Source organism: Mirounga angustirostris, unplaced genomic scaffold, assembly GCF_029215605.1.
Source record: "Mirounga angustirostris isolate CCGP_5_RB_7025 unplaced genomic scaffold, mMirAng1.0.hap1 SCAF_17, whole genome shotgun sequence".
Lineage (NCBI taxonomy): Eukaryota > Metazoa > Chordata > Mammalia > Carnivora > Phocidae > Mirounga > Mirounga angustirostris.
Window position 1 is genome coordinate 44,604,559 of NW_026991725.1, and position 13,096 is coordinate 44,617,654.

The 13,096-nt window shown below is 50.2% G+C and overlaps 1 protein-coding gene and 1 pseudogene across 4 annotated transcripts in view; one reads left to right on the forward strand and one right to left on the reverse strand.

The window, feature by feature from the left end:
* TBCD (tubulin folding cofactor D) overlaps positions 1-13,096 on the forward strand; it is a 164,618-nt gene that overhangs the window by 25,491 nt on the left and 126,031 nt on the right. For all 4 annotated transcript variants that reach the window (XM_064583412.1, XM_064583411.1, XM_064583413.1 and 1 more), the window contains 3 exons: positions 4,803-4,848; positions 6,496-6,628; positions 12,680-12,816. In XM_064583412.1, coding sequence (XP_064439482.1) covers positions 4,803-4,848; positions 6,496-6,628; positions 12,680-12,816 — 316 coding nt within the window. The remainder of the gene's footprint in view (positions 1-4,802; positions 4,849-6,495; positions 6,629-12,679; positions 12,817-13,096) is intronic.
* Positions 7,428-7,828, reverse strand: LOC123853629 (small ribosomal subunit protein eS12-like; annotated as a pseudogene).

Consider the following 13,096-nt stretch of genomic DNA (forward strand, 5'->3'; position numbering starts at 1 on the left):
TCCCTCGTGTGTGCCCTGGGTTAGGAGAGGGGTGAGCATGGAGGCGTGGGTCAGAAACGGCAGAGGCTCTTCTCAGTGGTTCCTGCCGTGGGTATTCTTGCTCAATCACTGGCCCCGTCAACATCCCTCAGTGGGCTCAGCTCTGTGCCCGTTTCATCCCTTGGCGAGGTGTGCCGCCCTCTTTTCTTCCTGCTCCTCTTTGGGTCTCCTCTCCTCACTTCCACTCGGAGGGGAGGGGGCCTCTTGTGGGCCTCCTGGTGGGGGGCCCTCTCCTCCCGCTGGGCTCAGAGCCCCCCCCCGCCCAGGTGCCAGTGTGGCTTGGGACGTTGTCCCTCCTCTGAGCCTGTGGCCGTGCTGCTCTGGTGTGGGAATGGTGCATGTCCTGCCCTGGCCCGCTGGTTACTAGGTTCTCTGGCAGGAATTGTGTCTTTTGCATCTTCCTTATCTCCTGAGTTAGGCAAGTAGGAGATGTGTGATCAGTATTTTTGGTACCTTTCAATTAACTGAGAAACAATTATTTTTATCTAGAATTATTAGCTGTTGAAGCCAGTGGCAATAGCAAAGACCTCTTTGGGAGGGAGTAAGTCCTGCTAATCCTGGGTCTGTCTTGTACATCTCCTGCTGGTCTTTCCTCCTCACCTCGTGGAGGCTGCAGCAGGACCATGTCTGTCGCTCTTACAGATTGATTCCAACCCTTTTAATGGAGAGCTTTCAGATCTCTCAGCTTTGCAGTGTTTGAAATTCTTCTGTTAAAGGTCCTTGAAGGCCTTTGTGTGGTAGGTCAGTTTATGGAGTCTGACAGCCTTCCATGAGGTGGGCGGTGTGGGGGGGGGCCCCAAGGGCCACACCAAGAGTGGTCACCCTCGAGAGAAGAGAGGAGATGTCTTGCTTCTTCTGAGGGCTGGAGGTGCCTCTGGTCTGGCTGGCTTGTCTCCTTTGTAGGGTGGACGTCTGCCTGGCCAGGGCCTGGTCTTGGAGTGCAGCCTGGGTGGGCACTGCCCTCAGGACACATCTGCTTCTATATTTCTCAGTGCTTCTCTGACCAGTTTCAGCTTACTGTTATTTTGGGGGGGGGGGGGGCTGGCAGGCTTCCTTCACATTCCCCTCTTTTATCTTTGTAAGCTGGCAGATGCAGTGGGTTCCAGCCGGTGGTGGAGGAGGGTTATTTTCCTCCAAACTATGGAGTGTGTGTTAGAATTCCTCTGTAAGGGGTCTTTCGGTGTTACATAAAGATGCAGAGCCATTGAGACTTTGCTGCCTTCCACGAAAGGTGTGGCCCTGGGTGGGCTTGCTGTGGCGCAGCTGAGGACCATGGATGAGGACCATCCTCTAAATGCTGTCTGTCCTGGAACTGGTTGTGTCAGTGCTTGATGGTGTTTACTTTTATCCCCATTTGTGTGGCACGGCTGTCATGAGGGGGCACGGTACTGCTCCTTAGCATTGCGACAGGAGTCAGGGGTGCAGAAAGGGGGGGCCCACTTTGCTTGAGCTCTATCCTGACTGCGTGTTGGTGTGTTTATGATGTCATGTTTTTCTGGGGCACTGGGGACGGGACCACACATTGAAGGAGTGTGCTCACCAGCTCATAGGAGAATTCACAGGTGCTGGTGGGGGGCACCCCTGAGCGAGCATGGTGTGGGGGACCTTTTTCCCAGGTCCTGGGTGGAGCTGCTTTTCTTGGCCTTGACTTGTGGTGCTTCAGGGAGCCTTAGACCAGTGTCTCCTGCTCGGCAGCAGGGCAGACTGGCTCCTGAGCAGCTGACTGCCTGTGATTCACAGGCTCAGAGAACATGCCCCGGGGAGGGGAAACTGGTTTACACATTGCAGAAAAGCAGGCTTGGGTGGGTAGCAATCGAAAGGTGTGGTAGTTTAGAATGATTACTAAGAAACTCTTTTTGTTTGCACCTTGTGCTGTGCTGGTTTCTAGAACAAGAGAAACAGACCTGACGGTCATTTCTCCTGGGCTGCATGGTGGTGTTCTTTCTGATCTCGAAGAGGCGTAATTGCTTATGAAAGTGGGTGCTTTCACAGGCGTGGGCCGTTGGTTCATTTTTTAATGCTTCCGTGAAAAGATCGCACCTCCCATTTCATGGCCTGGCTGATGAATACTTAAGGCCTTCAGAAGAGGGGCGCCTGGGTGGCTCAGTCGGTTAAACGTCTGCCTTCAGCTCAGGTCATGATCCCGGGATCCTGGGATCGAGCCCCGCATCGGGCTCCCTGCTCAGCGGGGAGTCTGCTTCTCCCTCTCCCTCTGCCTGCCGTTCTGCCTGCTTGTGCTCGCTCTCTCTGTGTCAAATAAATAAATAAAATCTTAAAAAAAAAAAAAGACCTTCAGAAGACGAGAGCATTTTTACCTGCTCCACCGCCTGTGTGTGCCTGCATGGCCACATGCTCTCCCGAGTGAATGGCAGTGAAGGTGCCCCATTTTAATGTGTAAAGCAGCCTGGGGAGGGCGCCTCGGTGGCTGTGAGTGTCTGCCTTCGGCTCAGGTCATGATCCCGGGGTCCTGGGATCGAGGTTGGGTTCCCTGCTCCGCGGGGAGTCTGCTTCTCCTCCCTCTGCCCCTCCCCCCACTCATGCTCTCTCGCGCTCACTCTCTCCCAAATAAATAAAATCTTTGGAAAAAAATCGAATCAATAAATAAAATCTAAAAAAAAAAAAAGACTAACAAAAACAAAGCCCTTTTCTTCATTGATTTTGTTTTTGTTCTTTCCTTTTCATCCCTTTGCCTTCCTGAGTCTGTTCACAGGGGGTTGGGACTTTGTGATCCTAGTCTTCATGTGTACAGAGCGCTTGGGTTATCCTGTGGGGCTCAAGGTTGGGAAGAGCAGAGGGGTAGAACTCCTCTCGTGCCCATAAAGGATGTGTTATTGTTACTGCTTCCCGTTAGTCCAGGCAGCGGCAGCGGCTGTGGCTGGGCCTCTGTGCTGGCCCCCTTCTGTGTGGGGTGGGGCCATAAGGGGCGGAGCCAGGCATCTGCAGGCAGGTGCCCGTCACCGTTCGCCCGTGCCCAGTGGTGGGGCCATGTTAGCGCCAGCGTTCATCACTTTTGTTCCGTTCTCTTACTGAGGCTTTGTAAGGAATTTGGCAAATAAAGAATGTTCACATGAGAGATCACTTCTGGCATGTCATAATATTTTAAATTCTTAATAATTTACTTGGTGAATGAACCCAAAAAACACTTTTTTTTTTTTTTGAAGATTTTATTTATTTGAGAGAGAGAGAGAGCACAAGCAGGGAAGAGGTCAGAGGGAGAGGGAGAAGCAGGGAGCCTAACTCGAGGCTTGATCCCAGGACTCTGGGATCATGACTTAGTCGAAAGCAGATGCTTAACTAACTGAGCCTCTAACGGAGCCACTCAAGCATCCCTCAAAGAACACTTGAACCAACCGCCAAGTGCTGTCAGCTCTGTTCTGGCAGCTCACAGTCCTTCCCTTCTTCCCCACAGACTTTCTGTACTGGTGAGTTCTCTTTATGTCCCTGCCACATGTCCTCATCCTGCTGTCAGGGTGGTGTTTGCCGTCCAGGCTTAGACAGTAGCATCCAGACCTATAGGGTGATTTCCTAAGTCGGGAGTTCTCCTAAGTCGGGAACAACCCACCCCAAAGCCTGTGGCTTAAAACTGCAGCTATTGTGAGGATTCTGTCGGTTCTGATAGTCTGGGCATGGGGTAGCTTGTCTGTCCCTTGAGGCCAGGTGGTTTGGGGAGTGCTCCATGGCTGGGAAGCCCACACAATGGGGGCAGCTTGAAGGGCTGAGCAACTCCTTGACTGTCAGGACCTTGTGTCAGGGGGACGGGAGTCTAGCGCACATGGGCTCACGTACCTTCATATCTAAAACAGAAATAGTTCTCACTTTGCTGGTTAAATATTGTTTCTGAAGGAGAGGAAATTCTTGTAAGAAATTCTTAGAAGTGCTCAGTGCTAGGATTCTTTGTTTAAGGGGCTTGGATGCTTGTGTGAATTACCCCATTTTTCTTCCAGACCTAAAAGTGGAGGGCAAAATTCCAGGTTGAGCATTCTGGAGCTTGTGAGGTCTGTGAGTTTGGACGTAGTCCCTGGTTATGGGACAGGGGTGGGAGACACCTCGCCAGGGCCCCACAGGATGAACAAATGTGTGTGAGAAGCACGGGGAGCCCTTTCTCACTTGTTGACTGAGCATGAATGACAATCCAAGAGCGCATGCTTGGGCTCCTGACCCTCCATGAGAGCTGCTTGGGCCTGTAACTTCTACCCTTTCACACCTTTTCTTATACACAGGTCATTAGAGAAAACCCAGTGAGATTTTTCACTCTCCTTCTTAGGGCTAATGCCCTTAATGGCAGCTTGGGTACATGTCAGTGGTGATGTCTTGCCCTCCCTAAGTGGACTGGCCTTATGGTTGCATTCCTGGTTCACAAAGTCCTTTAGGGACATGGCCTCTCCTTTTCTTTTTTTTTAAAAAAGATTTTATTTATTTATTGGAGAGAGAGAGAGTGAGAGAGAGAGCGCAAGAGGGGGTAGGGTTAGAGGGTAGAGGGAGAAGCACACTCCCTGCCGAGCAGGGAGCCCGATGTGGGACTCGATCCCGGGACTCCAGGATCATGACCTGAGCCGAAGGCAGTCGCTTAACCAACTGAGCCACCCAGGCACCCCTGGCCTCTCCTTTTCTAATTACTTTATCATGTACAGAAACTATTCATTATTTTGTGGTATTTAGAATAAAAATTATGGAAGGTGCTGTGAACTGTTTTGATAATTTCTGTTCTAAATTTGTAAACATGTTTGTAACATTTAACAGTTTTTGTTTTTTTTTTTTTTTAGGCACAAATATTTAAGCATGGAAAACGTGAGGACTGTTTACCCTATGGTAAGATTTATTTGTAAGAGGGTGTGTTTGCGATGTGAGTTTGCCTGTATAAGATCAAGTGTGTCTCCTTCACATTTTATTCATAGTTAACAAGAGTCTGTAAGTTGCTGTATTTGGACACTATCATAGTTCTTCGGTTTTTTGTTTGTTTTGTGTGTGCATGTGTGCTTTAATCTGGTTTTTCAGGCCTGGTATGGGGAGGAGGTCTGGGTTCTTGGTGCCCTGTCTGTCAAGTTTTGATTCTGGGGGACTTGGTGATGTGGACATACCCTGAGGTCTCTGGCTCACCTGTTGGGCTCCCAGTCACAACTGCATTGTTCCTGGGGCCATGGTCATGCCTTTTGACCTTTTGCCTCATTCTCTTAATTTTATTTTTTAAATTTTTATTTATTTTTTAAAGATTTTATTTATTTATTTGACAGAGAGAGACACAGCGAGAGAGGGAACACAAGCAGGGGGAGTGGGAGAGGGAGAAGCAGGCTTCCCGCGGAGCAGGGAGCCCGACTCGGGGCTTGATCCCAGGACCCTGGGATCATGACCTGGGCCGAAGGCAGACGCTTAACGACTGAGCCACCCAGACGCCCCCTCATTCTCTTAATTTTAGACAGAACCTCATTCTTGCTGCAGAGAAGTTTACTACCCGGACCAAGAGAAATTTCTTGGAGTTACATATTTTAGAAGATGTGTGAATAAATTTTGAATAGTAGAGGCTATTTTTTTAAAGAAATTTTCATTATGGAAAATTTCAAACATGTATAAAGGAAGAGAGAGCGGTGTAGCAAACTCCCACATTTCTGTCACAGGCTTCACACTTTTAATTCATGGGCGTCTTGTCCTACTCAGCATGCCCAGACACCCTGTCGTCTTACCTTTTTAGTGTGTATCCCCAAAAGATAGGTAGGATGGTTTTGGAAACACGCGTTGATCTTACTGTCACAGCTGAAAACACGAGCATCGTTGCTCAGCATCTTCACATATCCTCCTCCTCAGTGGACTTGGACACACAGACGCTGGGTCTGTGTTATGTTATTGTCACTCATACCAGATCAGTCACTGCGTGTTGTTTGGGTCTTTGGGGAAATTATTCAGATGCTGTGACAACTTGTCTTGAAATCTTGCCCTCCTTGTCTTTCATATGAAATGCCATCCTGTGTGCTCTCCTGGCCCTCGCTTCCCCATGATGCCACCTTGTCCCCCCACCAACAGCCTTGGCAGCAAAGGGGACTGGCCACCCATTTCCCTGTTTGTGGAGAGCCTTCCCCATTGGGCCGGGCCCATCCTGTTTGCAGTTTCTTGTAATCCGTGGCGTCTTCTTTATCCACCATGTTTCCATAAGCTCTTCCTTGCTTATTGTGCCTTCTCTCTCTCTCGGGGGCTCCTTTTTTTTTTTTTTTTTTGCCAACCTGCACATTTGTGGCTTCACATTGAGAAAGTTGAGCAGGTTCAACTCTCCTACACTTGGTAAATGACGTGGGATGAGGGGTTCTTTTTGGGGTCCATTGTGCATTTGGACCATCACACTGCATCTGGGGGACCTGTAGAGTCATCTGTACTTTTAATGTTGTGGGTGCCAAACAGAGAGTGCAGTTTGGCAGATCACAGAAGATCCTTCCCACCAATCTGAGCCGAATATGCTGTTGTTTGCAGCTTCCACCGTTCTCGAGTGCCTAGAGGGCTGCAGGCTCCCCGACAGCAACCAGACCCTGCTCCGCAAACTTGGGGTGAAGCTCGTGCAGCGGCTGGGACTGACGTTCCTGAAGCCCAGGGTAGCGAAGTGGAGGTCAGTAGACCAGGCCGTGATGTGCACGGCCTGCGCGTCTGTTGGGGAGGCTGGTGTGGTGATCACCTGGGTTGAGGTGGCCATGGCAGAGAACACTGTTATCTTCTGCTTCCACTTCATTTCCTTAGTCTCAACAGTGTTTCTGATTTTGAGAGGAGAAGTCTTCCTTTTTTTTTCTGTCCCTACATCTTACAATTAGGATAATTGAAGCTGGAGTGGTGACAAGGGAAGTTTGGTTTTGCATTTTATGTGACATTATTCAGGTGCAATATGCCTTTACCAATTTAGGCTCACTGTAGGGAAAGCTCCATTAACAATAAAGCTGAATACAAGCTTCTTTTAGAGAAAGCAAGCTCTCCTTCAGGTTGATTCAGAAAGCCAAGCTGTTTTTGCCTGTGGATGGAAACTGTCTTATTTATTTATTTGTTTGTTTGTTTGTTTGTTTGTTTGACAGAGACACAGTGAGAGCAGGATCACAAGCAGGGGGAGAGGGAGAGGGAGAAACAGGCTCCCCGCGGAGCAGGGAGCCCGATGCGGGGCTCGATCCCAGGACCCTGGGATCATGACCTGAGCCGAAGGCAGACGCTTAACGACTGAGCCACCCAGGCGCCCCGAAACTGTCTTAACTAACGGTCTGACGTTAATTAACAGATTGCTTTTGAATTAGTGGCTCCCACAGAAACAGACTTTTCTGCTGTGCTTGGAGTACTGTGTTCTTAACAGTCTTCGGGTTTTTTGTTTTGTTTTGTTTTTAGTTTTTGTATTTTTGTGAGGAACAAGAACCACGTTTTGTATTTGTTCACTTCTCGTGTTTGAAGTATTCCTCGATGGCATCCCTGGCCTGACTCTTTGCCATAGTCTTTCAGCACCACGCAACTGCAACCAACTACTTTATGGGGTTTTCTTCTCTGTTGGTTTTATAGAGGCCCATCCCTTCCCCTCGTTTCTTGTCGTCAACCTCAATTAGGTTGACTTGGTGCTGAGCACAAACCACCTCCATCAGCTTGACACGCACAGGCTCATCACAGTTGTTGCAAACGCACAGAGATGGGTTTGGCACTTGTCTAAGGCTTTGGCAGCTTCGTGAATCCCACGTGCTAGGCCATCGTGGATGAGGGTGGTCTTCAGCCCCTCCTGTAAAGCAGTATTAATGTCCATTACACCTCCAGCAGCAGGGCCTTCCTTGGCCACGGCAGGGGGTTATGGGTGGAGCCAAATCTTGAATGTGTCCAAGCCTCCGCCTCCGTGTGACTCAGTGGTGGCAGGGAAAGAGCTAAGAGTCTTTAGTTTTTTGTTTTTTTTTAAAAGATTTTATTTATTTATTTGAGACAGAGAGAATGAGAGACAGAGAGCATGAGAGGGAGGAGGGTCAGAGGGAGAAGCAGACTCCCCGCCGAGCAGGGAGCCCGATGCGGGACTTGATCCCGGGACTCCAGGATCATGGCCTGAGCCGAAGGCAGTCGCTTAACCAACTGAGCCACCCAGGTGCCCAAGAGTCTTTAGTTTTATTTCCAGTATTGATATTGGTGGTTTGGGAGGAGTTGTTTGGTAAAGTTCAGCTCATCCTTTGTCTCAAATTCCAGCAAATTCCAGAGAAGTATGTTATGTTGTAGTGATGTTTTGCTCATATTAGCTTTTGGGTCATACAGCGCATTGTGTAAGAAGTTGTTTATGAGACTAAATGTTAGTGGTTAGTTTCCAAAATGCCATGGAAAATTAATGTTCAGGAGCGCCTGGGTGGCTCAGATGGTTAAGCGTCTGCCTTCGGCTCAGGTCATGATCCCAGGGTCCTGGGATTGAGTGCCGCATCGGGCTCCTTGCTCAGCAGGGAATCTGCTTCTCCCTCTGCCCACCGCTCCCCCTGCTTGTGTGCGCTCTGTCTCTCTCTCTTTCTCCCTCTCTCTCTGACAAATAAATAAATAAAATCTTAAAAAAAAATTAATTTTCAGTACTGTATTAGGGTTCTCCAGGGACACAGAACCGATAGGGTGAGAGGATGTGTGTGTGCACAGACACTTCTAAAGACTGGCTCATGTGATTGTGGAGGCTGGCAAGTATCGACATCTGCAGGGTGAGTAAGAAAGCTGGAGACCCAGGGGAGCTGATGGTGGCATTTGAGTCTAAAGGCAAGAAGAATTCCTTCTTAACCCCAGGGGAGAGTTGGCTTCTTTGCTCTGTTCTGGTCTTCAACTGATTGGATGAGGCCCACCCACACTGGGGAGGGCAGTCTGGTTTATTCAGTCTACCAGTTTAAATGTTCATCTCATCCAAAAACACGCAGAGGCACACACAGAATAAAGTTTGACTGAATATCTGGGTACTCTGTAGCTCAGTCGAGTTGACACATAAAATCAGTCATCACAGGGACGGTAAACCTTTATGTGTGAAGGGGAATAGCTGAGCACTATAATTGCTTTGTTCAGTTTGCATTTCCACGTACATTTATTTATTTATTAAAAAAAATTTTTTTTTTTTTAAGATTTTATTTATTTGCGAGAGAGAGAATGAGAGACAGAGAGCATGAGAGGGAGGAGGGTCAGAGGGAGAAGCAGACTTCCTGCTGAGCAGGGAGCCTGGTGCGGGACTCGATCCCGGGACTCCAGGATCATGACCTGAGCCGAAGGCAGTTGCTTAACCAACTGAGCCACCCAGGCCCCCTCCACGTACATTTAATGGGAGTCTACCCTCTTGCTATTTTTTCTGTCTCTTCTGTCTTCATTTTGGGTTTTTTTTTTTTTTTTTTTCATTTTATCTCCTGTTATATTGTTTTATTTTCAGTGTCATTCTTTTGTTGGCTATCTTCCCTTGAGGAGTAAGCCCATCTGGCAGGCTGGTAACTCGCTGGGGCTGCTCCCTCTTCCTGAGGCCTTGTTAGGATGGTCTTGGTTCCGTTCCTTTTCCCTGGAGCATAGCCCTTGCTCCTACAGCACGCTCCTCACTTCTAGTGCATGGCTGTTTGGTCTCCCTTGCTGGGCCCACATCCTGGTGACTCCCCAGCATTACATGACCTCTGGACTCAGCTCAGCTCTCAGCCTCCTAGCTGCTCTCACATGGTGCTTCTGGGTCTTACCCTGTACTTGCACATCTTGGGGGTCGTCCAAGGATCCAACGAGACGTCTATGCACAATTACGGTTTTCCTTCTTAGCAGCTACTTTTTCTCAACGTCTGTCCCCAAATACCTGCCATCTCTGTAGTTGGGGTTTTTCTTTCATCTACCAGGCAAGACTGCTGCTGTCTGCTTGGGCTCTCTTTTCCTATGCTGCGGTTTAGAAAGTACCTTTGGGGAGGAGAGGTGTGAAGGTGGGGTGCTTCTGGGCACCTCCTGCTGTGAGGAATGGTATCCCGGTCTTGTTATCTCACGTGTGCAAATGGCTGGTTTATGACTTTCGTCCAGCTTTTGTAATTGATGGCAGAAGGGTAAATCCGACGGCAGCCTAGAATCTGTCATCTTTTTTTTTTTTTTAAGATTTTATTTATTTATTTATTTGAGACAGAGAGAATGAGAGACAGAGAGCATGAGAGGGAGGAGGGTCAGAGGGAGAAGCAGACTCCCTGCTGAGCAGGGAGCCTGATGCGGGACTCGATCCCGGGACTCCAGGATCATGACCTGAGCCGAAGGCAGTCGCTTAACCAACTGAGCCACTCAGGCGCCCTAGAATCTGTCATCTTTGTAGTTTCTGATTACTGAGTGTTAGGGTGAGTACTTTTTCTATGAAGTAATCAACGTGTGTACTGATTTGAGGAAAACAGGAGCAAGGACGGTAGCCATTGTGAGGCTCTGTGCTGGGCAGTTTACGATCTTGAGGACAATCCTGTGGTGGCTGGTGATGCTCTCCCTATATTAGTTACCTGCTGCTCCTCCCGTTCTGACACCAGCTCTGAAGTGTGGTTTTTTTCCCCACACCAGCCAGTTCCTGGACACCAGGTGGCTGTCTCACAATTCTGACACAGTCTACCCGGAGATAGTGTCTGAGTCCTCATGATCCCTCAGATTAAGGGCTCAGTCCCACAAGACTATCTCCCCCCGCCCCATTACTCAGATGCCAGTAGCAGGTCCAGGTTGTCACCTGTGCCTTGACTGACCAGTTATAAATTGGGATCCCCACATCTCCCTCTTCAGGCTCAATTAACATGCTAGAGCAACTCACAGAACTATGAGAAACATTTTGTGTACTAGATCACCAGTTTATTATAAAAGGATACAGCTCAGAAACAGCCAGATGGAAGAGAAGCCCAGGGCGAGGTGTGGGGGGGAAGGGCTGTGTCCTGTCCACATGCACCGCTCTCTCTGGGTCGGGTCTCCACGTGCTAACCCCCCAGGAGCTCTCCAAACCCTCTCCTGGATTTTTATGGAGGCTTCATTACAGAGGCATGATTGATTAAATCATTGGCCATTGGTGATTCATTAAACCTCTAGCCCCTGTTCCCTCCTCGGAGGTTAGGGGGTGAGATTGAAAATTCCAACCCTCCAGTCACATGGTTGGTTTCCATGGTGACCAGTCCCCATCCTTAGGTGACCTAGGGGCTTTCCAGAAGTCACTTCTTTAGCATAACTGAAGACACCTTAATCCTGAAATGGACAAGGACCCAATACATATTTCGTATTGTAAATGACAACATCACAGTTATGTAACAGAGTACCCCCAAATTTAGCAGCTTAAAATGATGCATTTTTAATGTCCTCATTTCTGTGGATTGGGAATCTGGGTGTAACTTCGCTGGGTCCTGTGGTCGGGGTCTAAGGCTTCACGAAGGTGTTGGCTAGCGCTGCTGCCATCTCAGGCCTCACTCGTGGCCGGGGGCACCCAAGCACGCTCAGGTCAGGTCGGTAGGACTCCATTCCTTGTGGGCTGTCTTCTGGGGGCCTCCCAAAGTTCTTGCTGCGGGGCTTTCCATAGTGTAGTGCACGGTGTTGGGTGGTTTCTGTCCGAGTGAGAAGGTGGCAGGACAGAAGCCACAGTCTTCCTGAGCCTTCTTGGGAGGGACATCCCCTGGCTGCTGTGGCCTCCTACTCAGAAGGAGTCACTGGGTCTGGGCTGCACCAAGGGGAGAGGATTGCTTGAGCATCAGAAGGTGGGCCGCCTGGGGCTGCCTGCCACCGCCCTTGTTTTACAGAGTTGGAAACTGGTCCAGGGAGTTAATGAGCTGTTGAGCGCCACAGTTAGCAGTGCCCGGGCTGGTGTTCAGGTTTGTGCTCTGTCTGTGAAGCTCCAGTTGTCTGTGTTTGGGAGCCAGCCTCAGGCTGCAGCCCCAGATGCACTCTGTACCTTGACTCGGGCACCTTCTGTGCTCCAGGCAGTGTCCTGATCCAGGGCCACCCGCCAATCTGGCCCATGCGTGCTTGCCTCAGTGCGGCGCACTGGGGCCCACCTTCCAGGAGGAAAGGGCTTTGTGTACATCCTTGCGTCTGTCCGTCACAAGCCTCTGGGTAGGGCCTCCTCTGACAGATGAGGAAACTCTGGCGGCCGGAGGCTCAGGAGCTGTGCAGGGTCAGATGCCGGAGCCAGCCCATGCCAGTGTCCTCACGGCCCACGGATGATGCCTGTGGCCTCAGCTCGGTCGGGGGAGGGCTGTGGCTGCTGGGGCTTGAGAGGGAGGCTCTGTCGAAGAGTTGAAGCGTTGAAGAGTCCAGGGTGGTGAAGGGCCTGGAGGCAGTAGAGATGGGAGGCAGAGCGCCTTGTAAGTAAGGCTGACACCCACGGGACCCATGAGTGCCCTCCCTGCTGCTTCTGTCAGGCACACTCCTGCAGTCCTGCCCCGTCCCCCGCCTTCTTTCTGCCTGACACTGCACAGCACTCGAGGGTTTCTGAGTAGCGCAGAACCTCTGTTCTGTGGCTCAGATTGGCATTATCTTTTCTTGGCAGCCCTTGTGGACGCCAGCTACACTCCATGTTCTTTCCATCCCGTCTCTGTAAAACACATGGAATTTTCACAGGAACCCTTTCAGATCCTAAGGGACACCAAAGTATTGATTTCAGTCGTCAAGATAATTTCTCTTAGAGGCTCCAGCGGGCGTGGCAGCAGGTCTGAGGTACTGTCTCTGTGTGCAGGTATCAGCGTGGCTGCCGCTCGTTGGCTGCTAACCTGCAGCGCTGCGCCCAGAGTCAGCAAGAGTTGATGGCGCACGTGGAGACTCCCGACAGCGACGGAGACTATGACATCCCCGAGGAGGTGGAGAGCGTGATAGGTGGGTAGGGTCCCTGCAGCCTCCTGGTGAGCCTGCGGTGGGCCTGCTGCCCTCTGGTCCTGGGGGCGCTGGTGAGGCTCCTCTGAGGTGCATGCCTTCCTCCCCTCTTCATGCTGGCATCATGTGGCCTTCCGTGACCTTGCCCACCCTCACCTTTCACGGAGCTTGTGGCTGCTGGCCTTCGGTCCTGATGCCCACGACCATTTGGGCCCTGGACCCTGTCATTCAGTTTACTGTTTGCTTCCCATGTATGAGCCCTCATATTTCCACCTCAGTATAC